Here is a 21774-nt window from a genome sequence, read left to right on the forward strand (position 1 = left end):
AAAAGGAAGAGCCCAGATGCCACGCGGATGTCGCACAAACTCCTCCCGGAACACAGCTCTAACAGGAAGGCCTGGCTCTCTACCCTCCAACTACGAATGCAAAGACACCACCACCAGCTGCCCACCGCCTAGATCTACTGGGTGAGCGCAAGGGGCGACCGGCTCGGTGCCCAGAAATCATTTAAGATCACAGGAAACCCGCGAGAGTTTCGGGCCAAGAAGGCAGGCTCCCACGGTCCCCAGTGACTGGCCAGGAAAACCAGGCTGTGAGCAGGACAGCGTGGGGCCTGGGCTGTGCAGCTGGAGGCTCCGGACGGGCTGGGCCTGGGCGCACCTGCATGGTCAGCCCCAGCTTCTTGATCCGGTCCTTCCCTTCCTTCGTCCAGGGGCCAGGTTCAGTGTCATCCCTCCGCAGGAGATAGCGCCACACCAGGAAGCCGGACTTGCCCTTCTCTGGCCAGTACCGCACCACCTGCGGGGAAGCCCAGGGGAGGTCGGCGGGGGGCGGGGCCGGCAGGGGCTGGGCGGAGCCGGCAGGAGGGCGGAGCCGGCAGGAGGGCGGAGCCGGCAGGAGGGCGGAGCCGGCAGGAGGGCGGAGCCGGCAGGAGGGCGGAGCCGGCAGGAGGGCGGAGCCGGCAGGAGGGCGGAGCCGGCAGGAGGGCGGAGCCGGCAGGAGGGCGGAGCCGGCAGGAGGGCGGAGCCGGCAGGAGGGCGGAGCCGGCAGGAGGGCGGGGCGGGGGCGGCCATTCACCTTGTAGATACCGTCGTACCGGTTGCCCTCCGCGGGGGCGTACTTGCTGTGCTTGCGACCCTTCACGTTGCGCACCACCCGCACCGGTTTCCCCGACCGCCAGTCCTTGGCCTCGGCCCCCTTGCGGTCGTTGATGGGGGCACTGCAGTTCAGAGCCAGCGCCCTGGGGGAAGAGTCCCTGTGGGTTGGATCCCATCTCCAACCCCCCAGAGGAGAGCCTCGCATTCTCACCCCTAGAACCTGTAACTGTGACCTTCCTTGAAAAGTGGGTGACCCCAGATGCGGTCAAGTTCAGAGAAGATCATGGGGCACTAGTGTGGCCCTAAAAGCGACAACTGGTGTCCTGATAAGGAAGGGGGTAGTGGAGGTATAGGAACAGGGGGAGAAGGCCACGTGAAGGAAGCAAAGGCTGGAGGGACACCGGAGACCACCGGTGGCCACCAGAAGCTGGAAGTAGCAGGGAGGATCCCCCTCCAGAGGTCTCAGAGGGAGCACAGCCTTGCCCACCCCTCAAGTTCAGAGTTTGGGCTCCAGAACTATGCAAGAGTAAGTTCCACACCCCAGATGGAGGTGTGCGAACGTGGGCCGGTCCACCCCACCGAGGGCCACATTGGCCCCGGGACCAGCAGACCAGGGCTCAGGCTCAGCACTTCCTTCAGGACCACTCCGGAGCCTCGCCACTGCTTCAATTTGTATCTCTTTGATAACCAGAGTTGAACTTAAGTTTTCATGGTCAGTGGTGCTCTGCACTGTTCTTGTGAATGATCTGTATGTCCTTTGCTTTTCTTAGTTTTTGCTATTGATTTGCAAAGCTCTTTATATAGGAAAGCCGAACCATCATAGGTCATGTTTGCAGCACACTCACCCCACAAATAGTCTTCTGCCTGTTCATTTTACATGTGGGTTCTACTGATGTAATTTATAATATTTAAGTTATCAAATCTCCAGCTTTTCTTTTGGCGTCAGGATGCTTTTTGTGCTTACAAAGTCCTTCCCCATCCTGTGGTCTGGGGTCAGCAATCTCTGGCCCGCTGCTTCGTTTGGCAAATAAAGTTTTATTGGAACACAGCCACGCGTGTTCATTTATGTGGGCTTTGAGGCTGCTTTTGTGCTGTGATAGCAGAATTGAGTGGTTACAACAAAGGCCGGGTGGCCCATAAAGCCGAATATATTATCTGGCCTTTTAGGGAAAAAGTTTTAACATGTCTGACGGACTCACAAGCCTTTAGCAAACAGACGGGAAGAAATGGATGTCATCATCTCCACATTCCATCACACTCGTAACAGGAATCTGAACTTCCTGACCATACACCCCAAAAAAGACCCAACCCTCTCCCCATGTAGCTGCTGGAAGATGGGGCAGAAGCCTGCTGGCAAAGAAAGGAAACCTGTTTCTGCAAACCTGTTGGTGTTGGTGAGCTTCTGGTCACAAGATTGTTCTGCAGTCCGCTTGTTGCCAGAAAGATCTCGACCACCACTGCCCGTGTACGTGAAAGAGTTCCCGTGGTCCTGAAACAGACAAGGAGGCCAGGCTGAGTCCTCCAGACCCAGGAGAGGAGAGACTCGGCCAAAAACTACCCCGCACACACCTATCGGGAGGACAACCCTCAAAGACACAGAATGAGGAGAACCTGGGCGTCCGTGTGCTAGCAGGAGACCAAGCTAGTGCAGCCACAATGGACCACGGTACCGAGGCTCCTCAAAACATTAAAAACAAGTTACCAGCAGTCCCACTTCTGGGTCTATACCCAAAAGAAGTGAAAACAGGGCCCTGAAGAGATGTTTGCACACCCATGTTCACAGTCGCATTATTCACAACAGCTAAGCGTGGAAACAACCCCACTGTCCATGGGAGATGAAGGATACACATGGTACAGTTCATCCACACACCGGAACACAACCCAGCCTTAGAAAAGAAGGGATCCTGACACCTGCCACGACGCAGAGGGACCCCAAGGACACTGGGCTCAGTGAGAGGAGCCAGACCCAGGATACATCCAGCAGGACCCCACTCCCAGAGGAGTCCCGTCCCCAGACGCAGAGAGGAGATGGTGGGAGCCAGGGCTGGGGCGGGGGGTGGAGAGTCCATGCCTCGTGGGGACGGAGTCTCCATGCGGGGAGATCGAAAGTTCTGGAGACGGAGGGTAGGGGTGGCTGTACGACAGCGGAAGTGTGCTTCATGCCGCTGAGCTGTGCACTCAGAAATACTTAAAAGAATAAATTTTCTGTGTACTAAATTTTTATTTTATACATAATTTTTTAAAAATCTGGAACAGCTCCCCCCACACTCACCACGTCATCCTCATATCCCCCAGCCAGGACCAAGGAGTAAGCCCCATCGTTGCTCCGGCCGTGGATGCCCGCCACATGAGGTCGATGGACTCCTGACTCGCTGACCTGCGTGCGAAAACCACCAGGAGATAAATGGTACGTTTGGGACTGGCTGTCACAGAGCAGCTCAACCCCACCCTTCTGGCTCCCACGTCCAAAGCCAGCGGCCTGACTTTTCTGCCGAAGCCAATCACACCTGTTCCGAGAGCCTCTCCCCCAGAAACCCCAAGTCTGAGCCACACCACGGAAGGAGCCGGCCTGAAGTCCAGCCCAGCCACCTGTCCCCAGGGTGGTCCTTGCCCAGGTGCAGGGGCTTCGGGGAGGCCAGTACCCGTGGGCCCGGCCCCAGAACCCAGGAAGTCGGGGGTACCTGGACTCTGAACCGCCACATGGTGCCCACGGGGATCCCCGGGATGGGTCCATAGTGGTTGGACGGGACGATGGTGCACTCCTTGGTACGCCCCACGCATGCCATGCCCTGTCCGTCCGGGACCAAAGAGCAGAGTGAGTGCGTGTGGGGCGGGGAGGGCAGTGGGGGCGAGGGGCAAGGGGTGTGGGGTGGCCTCACCTTGCCCCAGTCCCGCTGCGAGGAGGACGTGGCTGACGCCATCTTCGCCTTCTTCTTGCTCTCTTTCAGCTTCTCACCCGCCAGCACCACCTCACTGGCGTCATTCCGACACTCGGGGCAGTACCTGCGACAGCAGGGATGTCACCTCCTGTCCCTGCCTGCCCCCCCCGCCCCGCCCCCAGCCATCCTGCTCGGTCCGGGGAAAGGAGAGCATTTTGGTCTAAATTCAGGAGTATTAAGCAGGAACCCAGCCCCCTGATCCCCGATCAGACGTGCTCAGTAGCCACGTGTGCCCCGATGGATGGCACGGAGCGAGAACGTTCTGCTGGACGCCCAGATGCTCGTCCCTCTCCCCCAGGCATCTCACGGCGCTGCCCAACGATGAGGGTAAATCTCATCCGGGGATACCAGACGCCCCCGGGGAAAACTCGACGGGCAGCGAGGAGGAGCCCATCAGCTCACCACTCGTCCTCCTTGGGGATGCTGCTGAGGGGCGGGCGCAGACAGTAAATGTGGAAAGCCATGTCACACTCGTCACACATGAGCTGCTTGTCGGGGTCCTGCTTGCCCCCGCACAGGTGACAGGCGCACACCCGGCAGGTCTTGTTCTCGTCGTCCTTGCAGTGCTTGCACGAGGGCCCACTCTTCCCTGGAGGAGGGAGGCGGGGCTCAGTTTCCGGCGGGGCCAAGACGGGGAGCCCTCACCCCACACCCGACGTGGGAGGCGCAGAAAGACAGGATCAGAACTCACTTCTCATTGGGTTTTCAACAACAGGGCTCCCCTCGCCCGGAAGCTCGATCTTGAACACCTCGTCCACGAAGATGATCCGACAGTCATTGAGCGAACCACCCCTGTGAGGCAGAAGCCATTAGAACATTCCAGTTGGCCAAGCCAAGGCGCCTCAGCAGGGACTCTGCCACCTCCCACGCTGCTCAGAGCAGAGAAACGCCTCTGGTTCTATCTAGCTTTATCAGGGCTTCTCGCAGTCACTGAGCTTCTCTCCTTGCTGGTTCAAGTCTTACTAAATCAGAGGCAAGGCAAAGACAACGCATAAACCCCGGTTTCATCACGTGCCCTTGAGAGAAGAATTTCTAACCTTTCAACAGGCAGCCGTGACTAAACAAGGCCCCACACATGAAACCAAAGGGTGAGGTCTGCTCAGTCTCCCTGTATCAAAATGCAAAACTCCTCCAGGGTCAAGTGACCGCCAGGGACCAACCCCACATCTCCAACAGTGTCCAATGGCAAGCCAGTGGAGTCCCAGACAAACGCCACCTGTGTCATTCTGAGTTTTCCAACCACCACGCTGAACGAGTAAAATCGGACAGAATCAATGCTGGGCTTTACGTAACCTGATGTACTATTTCCCCGGGTCCTAAGATACTATTTCCACGGGTGACGACTAGGACGGAACTAGGCACGAGCTACTTTGCATTCTTGCCCAGCACCAAGCCCCTGACCCCCAGTGTGCGATACACTTCCGGGTCAGCTTGGCCCGTGCCGGCCATATTTTGAGTGATTGACAGCATGAGTGGCCGAGGCCGCGGACCCGGGCTGCACAGGCACAGACGGTCCTGCCGGCTCGCAGGAAACCCTGGGGACAGAGGCACAGAGGACATGGCGCCACAGGGCGTGGAAGGCAAAACCCAAGCCGTGGAGAGTCTGTGGGACACACAACCAGGCTTCCTCAATAAATAACCTGGTAAGGAAAGGGGTAAGGAGGAAAGGACAGGAGACCTGAAGATAAAAGGGGCTTAAGTGATACAGATTGATCTAACTTAAGTCTGTGCGGGCTCTATACATCCCAACTAGCCAAATGGTTACAAAAACAAGTGAGGAAATTGGAAAACAAATCAGTGACTGAGTAAGTCATTAAGAAATTATGACTGGGGGAGGGCGCCTGGGTGGCTCGGTGGGTTGGGCCTCTGCCTTCGGCTCGGGTCATGATCTCAGGGTCCTGGGATCGGGCCCCGCATTGGGCTCTGTGCTCAGCGGGGAGCCTGCTTACTCCTCTCCCTCTGCCTGCCTCTCTGCCTACTTGTGATCTCTCTCTGTCAAATGAATAAATGAAATCTTTAAAAAAAAAAAAAAAAAGAAATTATGACTGGGGGCACCTGGGTGGCTCAGTGGGTTAAGTCTCTGCCTTTAGCTCAGGTCGTGATCTCAGGGTCCTAGGATCGAGCCCCACTTTGGGCTCTCTGCTCAGCGGGGAGCTTGCTTCCCTCCCTCTCTCTCTGCCTGCCTCTCTGCCTACTTGTGATCTCTCTCTCTGTGTCAAATAAATAAATAAGTCTTAAAAAAAAAAAAGAAATTATGACAAAGGCATAAAGACTTAAAATGAGGGCTCCTGGGTGGCTCAGTGGGTTAAAGCCTCTGCCTTCAGCTCGGGTCATGATCCCAGGGTCCTGGGATCGAGTCCCCACATCAGGCTCTCTGCTCAGCAGGGAGCCTGCTTCCGTTCCTCTCTCTCTGCCTACTTGTGATCTCTGTCTGTCAAATAAACAAATAAAATCTTTTGAAAAAAATACTTAAAATGAACACATAAATTAAAAAAGAAAAAAAAGAAGCAATGACATCTTTACGTTGTGACAACATCGTCATAACTGTTTAGGAAGAGTCACTTTAAAGAAATGACTCGTGGAGCACCTGGGTGGCTCAGTTGGTTAAGCGTCTGCCTTCAGCTCAGGTCATGATCTCAGGGTCCTGGGATCCAGTCCCGCATCGGGCTCCCTGCTCAGTGGGGAGCCTGTTTCTCCCTCCCCTGCTGCTTGCGCATGCTCTCTCAAATAAATAAAAACTTAAAAGAAATAAAGAAGAAATGAATTATAAAGCATGTATGGATAGAATGAATCAATGCTTGAGAGTCACCTCAGTACGACAGGGCTGGTAGCACTCTCCCGTGAAGGAAAATCCACAGAATCCACCGCTGGCAAACACGCCCTTACAGGATGAGAGAGGGAGCTCCTCAGGTAGGAAATGATACAGGAAGGAAATCTTAGGAGCAACAGAAGAGAAACAGAAAAAGCAGAAATGTGGGCGCATCTGACAGATTATCCTCCTTAGGAGTCCTGCAAGACACAGGTGAGGACTGAGATATAAGATCCGAACCCCGTCTGCTGCTCAGTGAGTACAAACGGACATAAGTAAGGATGGGTTTCTGGCAAAAGGAACAACCAGTAGGTCGCATGCTTACGGTAGAATCCAGAGGAACCACTAAAAAACCTATCCACAGCGATACTCGAAAGACAGTACGCAAATCTGGACAGAATCCTAAAATGTGTTTAGGTAACCCATGGGAACGATGGAAAAAGAGAAATGGAGGAAACAAACAGAAAACAAATGACAAACTGGCAGACGTTAAGTCGTAACACACCAATGTTCGCCTCGCGGGAATGGTGTGAATGTGCCGATCAAGAGGCAAGATGCCAGGATGGATTAAAAAACACGCCAGTTATGTGCTGCTTCTAAGCAACTCACTTCAAATCCAACTACATGGGTTGAAAGTAAAAGGAAAGAAAAGAATACAGCCTGCAAACATTAACTTGAAAAACCAAAGCAGGTGTGGACAGACACACACGCACCTGAGAGCCAGGACACCACTAGACAAGAGGGAAATCACAACATGATGGAGAGGTCTCTCAACCGGGAAGACAGAGCTGCCCTGAGCATGTGTGCCCCAGACACTGATGTGAGGCTGAGCGGAGGCAGACACCCCCACAGTGAAGGTGGGCACGCCAGCACCCCTCAGCACCTGACGGGGAACCAGACAGACAATCAGCAAGAATCAGAAGGGACCACCAACAGGCTCTAACAGATGGAAGTAGGACACTCTGCCCAACAGCAGAATATCCTGGTTTTTCCTCAAGCAACTGCGGAATATTCAGCAACTTAGACCCTACCAGGGGCCACAGAAGAAACCGTAATAAAGTCAAATTAGAAACCAGGGGGTGTCAGGGTGGCTCAATGGGTTGAGCAACTGCCTTCAGCTCAGGTCACGATCCCAGGGTCCTGGAATCGAGTCCCATATCGCGGGAGGAGGGGTCCCTGCTAAGTGGGGCCTGCTTCTCCCTCTCCCTCTGCCTGCCTGCTGCTCCCCCTGCTTGTGCTCTCTCTGTGTCAAATAAACAAAAATCTTAAAAAAAAAAAAAAGAAATTAGGAATGAGTAACAGAAGGACAATGCAGAAGTCTCTAAACACTTGGGAATTAAACACAATACTTCTAAAGAAGCCAGGAGCCAGAGAGTAAGTCTCAAAGGAAAAAAAAAAAGAATGGTGAAGAAAAAGAAAAATACAACATAGCAAACTTTTACATGGAGAGCCGTGAAGGCAGTGCCGAGGACTAAATGTATAGCGCTAAGGGCAGGCATTAGGGAGGGGAGATGCCTCAGATCAACAGTCTAAGTTTCCTGTTACCTCAAGAAACTAGAAAAAAGGGATGCCCAGGTGGCTCAGTCGAGGAGCCTCTGCCTTCAGCTCAGGTCATAATCCCAGAGTCCTGGGATCAAGCTCTGCATCGGGCTCCCTGCTCAGCGGAAAGCCTGCTTCTCCCTCTCCGCCCCCTTGTGTTCCCTTTCTCACGGCCTTTCTGTCAAATAAATAAATAAAATCTTTCTAAAAATTAATTAAGGAAAAAAAAAAAAAGAAACTAGAGAAAGAACAAAATCAACCCAAAGAAAGGGGAAGGGAGAAAATTTGGAAGATGAGAGCAGAAATCAATGAAATTGAAAACAAGGAAATAAGAGAGAAAAAGCAATGAAAGAACACACTTGTTCTTCATTAACCATAACATGGCCGCGGCCCGGCCTGAGCCCCAGGACCTTGCCCCTGAACACCTGTGTAGGTCTCCACCCTGGTGTCCCTGCTCCCACACTGCCCCCTGCAGTGCATTCCTGTCTTGGCTGTCAGAGCTGGAATTCTTAATTTAGGTCAAAGCATGTGGCTTTGCTCCAATGCTACCAATGCTCAACGCTCCAATGGCTGCCAGCAAAAAAGAATGCCAGTTCTGAACTTCTCTGGACCATGCTGCTTGGAGGATCCCACAGTCTTCGTTCTCCCCCTCCACTCCACCCCGCTGACTTCCTTGCAAGAAAGGCACCAGGCATGGCCTGCCCCAGGACCTTTGCACTTGCTGCACCTTGCTCAAGACACTGTTGCCCAAATATCTGCGTATATGTATGCATTATACACATGATGGAATATTACTTGACCACAAAAAAGGACATCCTGACACCTTGTGGTGGATGGACTCTGAGGACACCGGGCTCAGCGAGAGCAGCCGGACACAGGAGGACACAACCTGCAGGACCCCACTCCCAGGAGGGCCCCAGAGGAGTCCCGTGCACATAGACAGAGACTGATGGTGGGAGCCAGGGCTGGAGCAGGGGGTGGGGAGTCCGTGCTTCATGGGGACAGAGTCTCCACGTGGGGAGATGGAAAGTTCTGGAGACAGAGAGTGGGGGTTACCGCACAATGGCGTGAGCGTGCTTCATGCCACTGAGCTGCGCACTTAGAATTGGTTAAGATGGTAAGTTTTCCGTCATGTATACCTACACACGCACACATGCACGTAGAATAGGGCTTGGCAAATACCTAAAAGGGGCCAGACAGTATTTTTGGATTGGTGGGCCACACAGCCTCTCTTCAGCTAACAGACTCTGCCCTTTTAACACCAAAGCAGCCACGGGTAATCAGTGAAGGGACGGGCATAGCTGTGTGCCAATAAAACTTGATTTGCCAAAACAGGCAGAGGGCTGGATCCGGCTGCGGACTGCAGTTTGCTGATCCCAGATGTGGACCGTATCCTACGTGCCCTTTGCTTCTGTGCCTGTTTATGCTAGCTTACTCGCAGGTGACAAGAAGACAGAGGTCTCCGGAAAGGAGATGTGGGTGACCAAGGGAGAGAGAAGAACGGAGAACATTCCTTCAGCACTTTCTGGATTTTGACACTCTGGGATTATTACCTACTCACCAAATTCAGAACACCACCAAAAAAGAGAAAAAGGCCTCTTGAAACCTCCACCGTCAGGGCCTGGGGTTCAGAGACAGTCACCCAGGCAGAGGGACGTGAGGGACGGAGGGCCTCACCTCCAGGGCCCTGGCGGGACAGCCTCGGGGCCGCGCATCACTCACCCGAGCCGCACGTTGGCGTACAGCTCCCGCGCCGTCCGGGTCTCGCGCTTCCGCACGATCTCTGCATCATACCAGAAGCCACGCTCCTTGGGGTTGTCGGGGTTATAGTTGAGCATGACCTCCTGGCCCACCTCTAGCTCGTGCCACTTAAGAATGTGCCGGGCGCGGGCCCGGACGTCCCGGGAACTCATCTGGACCACTCCATTCTCCGGGTAGCTGGGAGGAAAACCGCATCGTCATGAGATCCCGGCGTCACACCCGACTTCATTCCGTTGACGGGAGAGGCGCCGACACGAGTGCGGGTTACTTTGGTCACAGTGGCCCGTCAAGCCCCCTCCCCGATGAGCTCAACTCCCAGTAAGGAAAATACCCAGGCCTAGAAGACACGTTCGAATTACAGGTGTCGTGGGTTGAACGGTGTCCCCGGAAAAGACCCGCGGGGAGTCCTTACAAGAAGAGGAGGAGACACCGGGGCAGGCTCTCGCGGCCCCACAAGAGAAAGCCCGTGTGAGGACAGTGAGAAGGCGGCCAGTCTGCAAGCTGGGAAGACGGCCCTCACCAGGAAGCAACCTGCCAGCACGGTGATGTGGGAGTCCCAGCGATGTAGCCGCCCAGCCTGGAGTCACCTGTGGTGGTCACCCGAGCCTGTCCCAGACCTCCTCCACGTGCAGAGACAAGGACCCCCGTGCCCGGCACACACTAAGTGCTAAGTACTTGCACGTCCCAGTAAGGGACAGATGACAAACTCTAGAGAGGCCTCATGTAGCAATGACGCATGGCAGGAACCGAAGAATTCAGGAAACGGGCGGGGGGGGGGGGGTTGGCACATTTGCAACTAGCCGTCGTGAGGAGGGGGTCAGCCTAGCTGGGGGTCCCCATGATGTCAGCCCTCTAGGGGTGGCCTCGTGAGTGGTTAAATCATGCCCTAGCCGGTGCCGAACTCCAGGGCCCATGGACACAGCCAACACCCTGGCCTGTCCAAGCGCAGCGACACTCACTCGTCGTATTTCACATGATAAATGACATCGTCCTCTGGCGTCGAGCTGGAGCTGCAGGGCTCGTCCGAAGACGGGGCCTTCCTCGTCACCCTGACCACCTGGGCCTCAAACCACGCCCCCATGTTCGTGTCCCGAGCGTCGACATACTCGTTGGCCTGCCGGGAACCAGAAAACACTCTCATCCAACCCAGAGACACCCGACATGTCAGAGAGCAACAAGGACGAGAGACTGCTTGGGTTCCTGGGGGGGCCAGACGCTTCAGGATCGGGACTCAAACCCAAATGACTATAATAGGATTTCTTAGCCATGGCACTGAGGATTCTCTGGTTCTCCTTCCACTGGGACAGGCAGAGAGAGCCCCGCAAAACCCAGACATGATGCGTGCCGTCAAGGATCACTGAGGGACGCTGGATCACTCTGTGTTTCCACGGGGAAGCCTTGGAAGCGCTCCTGCCGGTCATTTTCACAGCAGGACCGGGGGTGCCTGGCCAAGGGAAGGAGGACAGCTGGCCTGACCCTGCAGTTGGGCTACCAGAAAGCCAGTGATGATGGAGGGGCATGGGCCATGCTACCCGGGGCCCTGGGGGTGAAGCCAGTGATGATGGAGGGGCATGGGCCATGCTACCTGGGGCCCTGGGGGTGAAGAGGGCGGCCACGTGGGGAGCACGCTCAACCCCAAACCTGCCGCGAGAGACTCACCTTGTACAGGCCCAGCTCCGTCTCGTCCCACGTGTCTTCATCTGCCAGGCCCGCCTTCCCGTCTGCCTCCGAGGCCGCCTCGCCACTGTTCGAGGACTTGTCAGACTCGCTCTGGCCCAGGCAGCAGCCCGAGTCGGTGTCCGACAGTTCCGAGTCCCTCTCCTTAACGCTGCTGGCCGGGAGCACAAGGCTCTGGCGGACCAGGAGCTGGATGGTGTCATTCAGGCGAACATCGTAGTCAAAGAGTGTGTGGCCGTCCTCCATCTGCAGAGACCCCAAGACAAAGGTCACCGGCCCGCCGGCCACTGAGTGCTCCCCTTCTGGGTGCCCGGCAGCAGATACACAAGGTACCAGATCTGCCCTCGTGGAGGGCAGGATCTAGATCAGACCACAGGACAACACTGCCGGGGTGGGGGGCGGGTAACACACAGTCACTCCTTTCCATCAGGACCCTCAGAGCCTCTCCAATGAGGATTCCCCACGTCATACAGAGGACGTTCAGCATAACCAGCCATGCTAGGTGCACCCATCACATGCCAGGGGAGGGTTTCTTAATATTGGGTCCAATAACAATGCACGGCCTTTGGCACTGGAGCCGAACTGAGGGCAAGCCTGCCCCCCAGGAAGCGCCGTGTCACCTGCCTCAAAATGTCGCAGCAGCAAGGCACAGAGACTCCTCGAGAATTAACTCAGGCAAAAAAATTAAGCCAGGTCCCTGCTCACACCAGACACCAGAACCCATCCCCAAGGGGTCAGGCGGTGTAAACCAGAGTGACCCCAACATGGGCGAGTCACCCCCTCCCCCCACACAGTGTGTGTATTTCAATGTGTGCAGCACCCCAGGACCTCAGCGGGTCAGACGATTACTGAACGCAGACTCCTGGGGGCGGGGGGGTGTCAGTGGAATCCCCCGACTCAGGGGTTCCCGCCCAGGTGATCCTGCCTCCCCGCCAGGGGCTTGACAACACCTGGGGTCATTTGGGTTATCAGGACTGGGATGGGGCCGGGGATGCTGCCCCGCCTCACACGGTGGCTGGGACACGCCCACAGGGACCCAACGAGCCAATCTAGCTTCACCTCCATCTTCCGGTGGTGCCGACGGGGAGGGACGGGGGAGAGCCGCTGTCCTACCGGAAGGAGACACAGACCCAACATCCGCCAGCTTTCCTGCTGGCCCCGCCCCTCTCCACGAGCTTCTCTCCCCCAATCCCACCCACACGAGTCCCTGGCGAGATTGTGCTGACACCACTCAGGCCGGCCATCCTCATGACCGCCCGGTGACAGTGTACAAAGGAGTTTTGTCATCTGAGCCACACCCCAGTGGCACATGAGGCCTGAGGAGTTCTCTTTCATTTGAAGCTGTCCCCCTTCCCCCCTCCCCCCCGCACCGCGGCACCCCATCAACACCTAGCAAGGCCCCTCGAGTGCATCTTCTTCTCGCCCAACGTCCCTAAGGCGGGTCTCTGCCTACAGCGCCGTAGGCATATATGGGGTCCGGCTGCTCCCCGGGGGGCCATCCTGGGAACTGGTGGGGGGGGGACAGCATCCCCTGACCCCACACACTAGATTCCAGGAGCACTCCCGGTCGTGAGGACCAGAGATGTCCCCAGACACGGCCCAGGGTCCCCTGAGGGCCACACTACCCAGCTCAGAAGCAGTGTCCTAAAGAAAAAGAGAAAGGGACACAAGTGCACAAATAATCAACTTTCCTTCCTTCCCGAGGGTTAGCAGAAGTCGCTGGTCTCAAGGCCTGCTGGCTGTCAACAGGCCAGCGGCCCCTGGGTCACAGGGAAGGCGAGCTCCAGGGCCCAAAGCCCCTCACTGCAGCAGCTGCTGTGTCATTCAGCGCAAACCAAGCATCTGGTGAATGGTCGCCCCGTCCCCGGGAGAAGGCCTCTGGACACACGGACACTTGCCTACAGCCACGGAGCTCCTAGGCACACCCCACAGCTTCACGCAGTGTGAGGGGGGACCCTCGATGCCAGCCCCCCCCCCACAGGGCCAACATAGGACAGCTGTGATGATGGGTAGAGGGACACAGCTGGGAAGAGACAAGTCAACCTGCACACACATGTTCACGGCAGCAGGACTCAGAGCAGCCTAAGGGGGAACCACCCAGCGTCCACCAACGGGGGGCGGGGAACAACCTGCATACACACACGTGTCCCCCACACACGGGAGGGCCCCCCGGCCATGGACAGGAGTGAGGCGCCCACACGCGTGGCCCGGGGATAGACCCCAAGCCCATGACACTCAGGAAGGGAACCAGACACAGAAGGCCACACGTGGTGTGGGTCCACGCCCGGACCAGGCTCCTCCGTGGACAAAGCCGGTGACTGGTTGTCAGGGGCTGAGAAGGGACACTAAAAAGTATGTAGGTGAAGAGAATGTCCTAGCAGTGCCCGCGGTGATGGCTGCACGGCTCTATGAAGACACAGAAAACTATCGAATCGCACACTTGAAATGGGTGAATCATATGGCATTGAATTATGTCTCAATAACGCGTTGGGCTGGGTTTTTTTTTTTAAAGGAAAAAAGGGAGTCCCAGAAAGATGCATAGTGGGTGATGCCAGCTCGGTGATATTCTGGAAAAGGCAAAACCGTGAAGACAGCAGAAGGATCAGTGGGGACCAGGGGCTGGGAGAGGAGGCGTGACTGACAAGGTGGGGCGCCAAGGACTTCCAGGGCCGGGAGGCTCCCCCCAGCCACAGCAGCGGGCCCACGTCACTACACAGCTGTCCAAAACGATGGGATGAGGAACGAACCCTAATGTCCTCTATGGGTCAACGTGGGTTCATTGCCTGTAACACGCATGGCACTTGGTGCGGACACCGGAATGGGGGAGAACGGCGGTGTGGGAGGAGGGATATGGGAGAAATCACTGAGCCTTCCTCTCGATGTTACTGAGGACCTGAGACGCACAAATATATACGTAAATACAAATAAGCTTATAAACATGTAAATCCACAATAAACACGCTAATTTAAAAAGACGAAGAAACACAAGTGTCCCCGGTGTAACTGGGGCAAGGAAACCAGCAGAAGGCGGGCCAAATGGCCTTAGAACAAGACACATGTACCCTGGGGCCCAGCACCTCGAGAGGCAGACACCCCCTCGGCACTGCTGACATCAGGCGGAATCGCTCTGCGGGGGGGCCGTCCTGAGCACTGCTGGGGGCTGAGCAGCATCCCTGAGCCCTGCCCACTCCATGCCAGGAGCACCCCCACGTTGTGACAGCCACAGACGTCCCCAGACACCCAGACACCTCCCAGCGTCCCCAGGGGAGCACCATCACCCCCAGGGAGAACCCCTAAGCTAGACAGACCCTCGCATGTGTGCCCGAGACACGTACAGCAACCTCACAGGGCGTCCACAGCCTTATGTGCCAGGAAAACCGTGGCCTTGTCACACGAAGGAGTCCACACAGCTGCCTTGTGACAGGGAAAGCAGCAAATCAGATGAGACTCCCATACGTGTCAAATGAAACAAGGACGACTCAGGGGACGGGAAATGAAGCATAAACCAAGGCACCTGGACAGCCGAGAGGTGGCAGGAGGGCTGAAACCAGGAGCACGACCGGGCCCCTCCCGCCCATGGTGGGTCAGGAAGCCGGGCTCCGTCAGCTCATGGATTTGCTTGGGCACAGGCCCTGTGGAGGAGGCCGACGTGCCTACCGACTTGGCAAGAATGAGGACAGAGGCACAGACAGGGCACGGAAGGGGGCATTCAGGCTGGGGGAGGCGCGCACAGGACTCTGCCTCCTGGTCATAAGCTGGTCTGGCTGCTTCCTGCAGTCATTTCTAGAACTTTCCAGAAGGGCCCCTGAGGTCAGCAGGAAGGCTGCACAACTGTTTGCTGTAGGAGAGGGTGTGTGCTGTGTGTCCCTCTCCTCCGACCCTGCCTGCCCAAAGCTGTACACAAACATTTGGGAACCACGGGGGAGACAGGTTAGGCCCAGGCCTGCCTCACGCCAACGTGCATTACATTCACATTCATCATCGAGATTCTAAAGTTCTCGAGCGCCTGGCCAGCTCAGATGGAGGAGCACACGACTTGATCTCGGGGTTGCTGGGTTTGAGCCCCATGCTGGGTGTAGACATTACTTAAAAATAATGTCTTAAAAAAAAAAGTCTGAAAATTTCCACCGAGGCTAATGATATTCATAAAAGCTACAAAAACTCCACGACAGGTGATCTGCTCCTCACTTTCGAGGTCCTGACCTTAAAATCTCACCTGAAGTTAACAACTCGCAGAGGCACACTTTGCACCGAAAATCCCTCAAACTTCCTATGATAGGACACGTACGCTGGTTTGGGGCACGTAACCCTGTACAGCGGATTCAGGTCTAAAGACAAAACTGCCCACAGTGTTTATGTCTTCCTCTCCGTCTTAATCCAAGTACGCCTTCTGGACATTTCTGGACATCTGGAATTTTCGACCACACGGACCGCGTAAGAGCGAACTTAACACGTATGTGATTTGACAGCTAAGCACGTTGGTTCCTGTTGGAAACCGGGATTAGAGCTTGCCATGCCTACCGTTTCTGTCCCCGGTCTCTGTCCCCTCGTAACACTTTCAAGGGATGCTTTTCAGGGTGCCGGGTGCTGCCCAGAGGCCCAAGAGGACAGAGACTCATGTCCCTGGGCTTGGCAAGTGGTAGGTCTTGGGTCGGCTCTAACCAGCTGTTTCAGCAAGAGGTGGGGAGGACAGTGAGCCTCATACCAAGAAGGACCTACAGCTGCAGGAGGAAAGGGAGCACTGACGAGAACCCACCAGGCCAACCTGGGAGTCTGAGAGGGAGGAAGCAGGAAATTGCTCTGCCCCTCTTCCTGGGGGTACAGCCCTGACCCCTCGCCAGTCCTGCTCAGCCTGCAACCCAGCATGCAGACAAGACAGACCAACAGAAACGGGGGGAAGACGATTCCATGTAGCGGGAGCCCGGATGAGGCAGAGGGGACACGAATTCCCAGCTTGGGGGCAGAAAGCGGAGAGAATGGCGTCTCAAAGCCACACATGACTCGTCCACATCAACAAAGGCTCTTTAGGGTCTTCAGCTGGTCTGGGGTGGGCGGGGAAGTGCTGAGACCAGACGCTTTGCACACCTTGCCCTGAAGAACTCTGCAACACAGTGCCCTAGGGGACCTGTTCTAGAATGTACTAGAATGTACTAGAACAGGTTTAATACATTCCACAGCAGTGCTGTTCCTAACAGCAAAACCTGGATCTCCAAGTAAGGACACTGCATGGACGCACAATAGGACAGAAGTGGCGAGAGCTACGGGCAGCCGGACAGTCTAGTCCACACTTGTTCTTGTAAATAAAGTTTTATTGCACTGGGACACGCCCCTTCATTCGCATCCTGTCTGTGGCTGCTTCCCCACTGCAGGGCGAGCAGCCCTCTCGGAGACAAATATTTAGGTAAAGGGTTTGCTGCCGCCTGGCTTGGAGGGCAGGCCCTGCTGGGAGCTCTCCCAGGGGAAGAGGACCCTCCCTCGCACCGCCTGAAGGACAGGACTCTGCTGCCCCACTCGGCCCTTTGGGAATCAGGGCGAGCACTCGGGAAAAGCCATTCTGAATTGGGGTGCTAGGATGCGAGGGACCCAGTCGAGGCCGTTTCCAGGGCACCAGTTCAGACTGATCTTTCTGAGGGATCTTAACACGGCCTTTGAGGCCAGTGTGGCCGATTTCACTGTTTCCCTCACATCAATTACCTAAATTAGTACTTCTCAACTGGGGGCAATTCCAGACAATGAGCCCGCCTCCCACGTCAGCAGGGCCGAAGGGGAGAAACCCAGTGGGCGCTGATTTCCCGTGCCTTTCTCGCGAGCTGGCCGGGCCCAGTCCCGCACTGGCCACACTGGGAGAGCCGCGAGGAGCTCGGATGGCAGCCACCTGGGCTGGGGACACACGGACGATTCTGTAACAGCCAGAGCCCTACACCTGAGCGAGCCGGAGTCCCCACAAATGAGAGCTATTGTTATTTTTCTGGGCAGCCAAGAAAAAGGCGCCAGATGCCTCTCGCCCTTGCCCAGGCTGGGCCTGCCGCCCGGGTCCCTGCCCCCATTCGGCTTCTTGTATTTCCGCCAATCAAGCGACATAACCGCCAACCTATTCAGCCCAAACAAGCCGGCCACGAAACCCTCCCATATCCTGAAGAAAGGCTCAACTATGTTCTGCTTTATCGGCTCAGTCAACCTCACGGCAGACCGTGGACTGCTATGACATGTTTCTTTAAAAGGCGGAAAAAAACGGTGGGGGGTGGGGGAGCCCGAAGGATTGCGAAGACTCTCTAGAACATTCTGTAAAAACAGCTCTCTGGCCTCCCCACTGGAAACTCCGCCACTTTCTATCGCGGTGAGCCTTGTCTGTTTGTGGACCGGACTCACTGTGAGGCGCTGCCCTATGTCCTGTCTGTCGGCGTCCCAGGGCCCCACCCCCACCCGACAGCCAGGCCGGGGCCCCGCTGGCGTCCCCAGGGAAGTTGCATCACACTCGAGGCCTGGCTTCCTCGGCCGGAAGACAGAGGCAACTGCACGTTCCCTCCCAAAGCTGCCGAGTGGGGAAGAGGAGCGCCAGGCGGGGGAACAGGCGGCCGTCACGGAGATCACGGGGAAGCAGGAAGCCTGTGCCAAGCGAGAAAGCCGGGCTGTGAGCAGGCGGCGTCAAGAGCTCCGTCTCCACCGCCGACGGCCGGCCAGTTGCAGGTACCCGCCTCCGGGCTCCCACACACAGGTGTTCCTGCGCTCATCAGGCCTTATAACTCTCACAGGGGTCCTAAGGGCTTTCGTATGGGTCGGATCTCGAGTTAGGAATGAAGGGAGATGGGGGTTTGGGTACATGGGTGTAGACATCTGTCCAGACGCCAAATGGTCTGCCTGATGCTTGCGTATCCCGCTGGATGCCAGTGTTGCCTGAACAAAAAAGCAAGACCCGCAAACCCGTCCCAGACTCTAGTTAACGGCAGGCGTAAAGTGCTCACGCAACTTACGTTGAAACGCACTCCCCAAACTACCACGGACTGGTAGACAGACAGGAGGACGGAAAGAGCGGGGCTGACCGGAATGTGGCTGGATGCCAGGGCAAGCTCTAGGGGTAGGTGCTTGAGGGCTCGTGGTGGCGCCCGAAACTTTTCGGCCAGGTGGAAATGTAACAACAGCACCTGGCACGTGCCAGGCGCTCACAGAGCCTCCCACTGGGGAGGACTCGACCCGACTCACGTCTGAATCACACCGTGAATGGCGGAGCAGGCACATGCGGAAGGACCTTCTGCTGAACAAAGAGATCGAGTGGGCTAATCGAAGTCGGTCTGGATGCCACAAAAAATGAGCCGTGGGAGGAGGCGGGAGAGAGAGAGACAGCCCCCTTGGTAGAGCTCACTCGGGGCCCTGCCTTTGCTGATTGCACAGGCCATCGGCGGGACAGGCGTCCCCTCCCCGGGCAGGGTGGGTTAACTCAGCTTCTAGAGACATTCAAGTCATCGTGTCTCTCCCAGGAAGGAGGCGAAAGGTCTCCAAGGGCACCAAGAGCCCAAGAAATTAATCATCAGGTCTCATTTCGAGTTAAGCGCCCAGGAGCCTCCCCGCCCCCAAAAATCCGGCGGGTCGCAGTGTTTATTCCTCAACGGAGACAGCAGATGGCGGCAGTACCCAGTTCAAAATGCGACAACAACAAAGTCAGGCACGCGCAGCCCAACTGCAGACTTTTAATCCAGGACACGGTCCCTGCGCCCCCCGCTGTCCCTACCATGCACACCCCGCTCCACGACGGCCCCTGCAGACGGGACCGACACTTTGTGCCGTACCGTCTCAGCTTCCCCGTGGGAAATCCCACTCACAGCACGATGGGCCGTGCCCCCAAAGACTCCGACAAAAACGGAAACCCCCCACTGCCCCTGGAGAAAGCGTCCCAAACGTGGGCAGCTGAGAAAGCGAGGGTGGCCATTTTAAGCGCTTCCAGAGCCGGGGAGAGAGCGAGAAGAAAGGACACAGAAAAGCGGGGCCCGCAGACCCCGAGGAAAGCACCGAGCTCCCGCTCACTCCGCGGAGCAGGCCAGAGTGGCGGAAATTCCTGGCCAGCAAGGCCATCTCCGGCCTCCGAACGAGCGGATCCAAATTTCTCGAGAACAGACCCCTGCGGGGGTCAAACTCTAACTGGGCGCAGGCTGTGGGCCATCGGTGTGTGTTTCAAAGGAAAACCCGATCCCTCCCGTCCTACTGTCTGAGGAAGCATTCTAGGCTCTTCCTCGAAATTCATCCATCCTCCATCGGCCACCTCCAACTTCCTTTTCTAGAAATTACATTGAAGGCAGCGTCAAAAAAAACAGGGGAGGCGGACTTAAAAGCCCAACGGCTACAGACTGGAGTGCCAGCTTCCTGCCCGGTATGTCGATCTGCGAGCGGAGCCTTTGTTCCTGGCTCAGGCATTTGAGGTTTCTGTGGAGACGTGAAGCGGGACCGGACGAGGGGCGGGGAGAGTATATGGACGGTGCCTGGACCAGGCAAGAACAAAGGTGCAGGGCGGGCGGCAGCCGGCTGGGCGGGTTTACCTGCTTGCCCCTGTAGAAAAGCCTCTGGAGGCCGGGCTCCACGTGGAAGAGCTCCTGGATCTTCCGCCTCAGCTCCTCCACCTTGGTCAGCCTGGACAGCGAGTCCACAGTGTGCGTCACCTTCCCGTCCATGGTGCGAACCTGGATCCACATGGCGCCTGCTGGTGCTGAGAGCGAGAGAGCAGGACCCCCCGGTCAGTGGGGCTGCTGCCACCAACACACCGAGCCATGCTCGGGTCACCTTGGCTTTTGTCCAGTCTGTGGACGCTAGGAAACTCCCAGGACACCCTCCCGGCGCGCGGGTCCGCGGACTAGCTAGCCACAGCTGACCAGGGCCCCACAGAGGAAATGAAGGAATTAACGCGTTAATGACCATCACGCCCGAGGAGCGAGGCGGGAGGGGAAATGAGGGGACAGCGAAGGGCATCTCGGACCACTCAGTCCAACCCGCTCCGTCTTTCATGGAGGGGAAGCGGAGGGGACGGGACTGGGGGGGAGCAGGGAGCGACACACACAATGTCCAGAGGAGGGAGGGCACAGCCAAATGGCGAGGGGACCAGGTTCGTTCGTTCGTTCATTCATTCATTCGTTCCCTGGGTTAATACTGACGCAAGAGGAAAACCCAAAAGTCCGGCGCGGGTTGGAACTTCAGAAGTCCCAGTAACTCAACTAAGTGTGACCGAAACGGAAGGACCACCGGCCCCCGGGACCCGGGAGCCCCCAGCCCTGGGCGCCCGCGGCCCCCGCCGCCCCCCGCGCGCGTGCGCGCGACACGGCCGGCCCCGCGGTGGCCATGGCAACCGGCCGCCCCGTCCCGTCCGCCCCCGCGCGCGCCGCGCTACTCACCTCGGCCCGGCGGCGGCCTCGCGCGCCGGCTCGCGTTCCCCGGACCCCCACCCACGGGCCCAGAGCCCCTCTTATTCTCCCGCCCGCCCGCTCGGGCCACGCCAACTAGCCCACGCCCACCCCCACCGCCGGGACCGGCCGAGGGGCCCCGCGCGCCAAGTCCCGCCCCCCTTCACTTGAGCCGACTCGCTCATTGGCTCCGCCGCGCCCGGCTGCCCCGCCCAGCCCGCTCCCCATTGGCCCAGGCGCGCCCGGGGAACTAAGGGCGCGCGAAATCGGGCTCGGGCGCGACAATTGAATCGCGGGGCGCCCCGCGCGCAGGCGCGGAGCCTGACATCCTCCCCTGCGGCTCGCCAGGCCCTCCCCCCACCCGGCCGGCGCGACCCCCGCGGGGCTCTGGGTATGTTCCTCTCGCCCCTGCCGGCGCCCGGGCGGCGGGGGACGACTCCCGAGGGCCGGCGGGGCGGGGGCAGAGCCCGAGACGGCGTGGAGAGCAGCCACGCTGCGGGGCACGCGTGCGCCGGTACTGGCCGTGCGTCCCCGGGCCGCTCCCGAAAGTTTTGCAAAGTCTCCGCTCCGGGTGCGCCGGGCCCTTCCCCCGGCCTGGAAGGGCAGCCCGATCAGTCCGGAGGCTCACCTCTCGGCCGCCCCGATCCACTCTCCTGCCTGCGCGCCTGGCCCGCCTGGGGATGGCGAAAGAGACGCGTGCGTGGCCCCGGACCCCGCGCGGACCTGCCTGCGACCCGGAGCGCCTGGACGGCCACCACTGCCCGCCGCGCTGCCAGCTGCTCTGATTTTTTTTCCCGCGAAAACTCGGCGTTTGGGAGTTGCGGGGCCGCGGGAGGCCGCGCCAGGGGCGGGCTCCTGCTTGGTGATTGGCCGCCGCAGTGGCGGGAAGCGAGAAA

The 21774-nt window shown here is 57.6% G+C and overlaps 1 protein-coding gene across 4 annotated transcripts in view; it reads right to left on the reverse strand.

Annotated features, from left to right (window-relative positions):
* UHRF1 (ubiquitin like with PHD and ring finger domains 1) overlaps positions 1–21774 on the reverse strand; it is a 38097-nt gene that overhangs the window by 6828 nt on the left and 9495 nt on the right. For 2 of the 4 annotated variants that reach the window (XM_080799466.1, XM_080799465.1), the window contains exons 3-14: positions 20024–20190; positions 11479–11742; positions 10779–10933; positions 9781–9996; positions 4402–4502; positions 4113–4299; positions 3651–3774; positions 3453–3560; positions 3044–3148; positions 2154–2260; positions 752–914; positions 335–472 (exon numbers count right to left, since the gene is read on the reverse strand). In XM_080799466.1, coding sequence (XP_080655592.1) covers positions 335–472; positions 752–914; positions 2154–2260; positions 3044–3148; positions 3453–3560; positions 3651–3774; positions 4113–4299; positions 4402–4502; positions 9781–9996; positions 10779–10933; positions 11479–11742; positions 20024–20176 — 1821 coding nt within the window. In that variant the 5' untranslated portion in view covers positions 20177–20190. Of the gene's footprint in view, positions 1–334; positions 473–751; positions 915–2153; positions 2261–3043; positions 3149–3452; positions 3561–3650; positions 3775–4112; positions 4300–4401; positions 4503–9780; positions 9997–10778; positions 10934–11478; positions 11743–20023; positions 20191–20869; positions 21096–21506; positions 21669–21774 lie in introns of those variants that run through there. The other 2 variants (XM_080799467.1, XM_080799468.1) reach the window with 2 other exon arrangements.

This window comes from Martes martes (assembly GCF_963455335.1).
Source record: "Martes martes genome assembly, chromosome: 1".
In the NCBI taxonomy this organism is placed as follows: Eukaryota; Metazoa; Chordata; class Mammalia; order Carnivora; family Mustelidae; genus Martes; species Martes martes.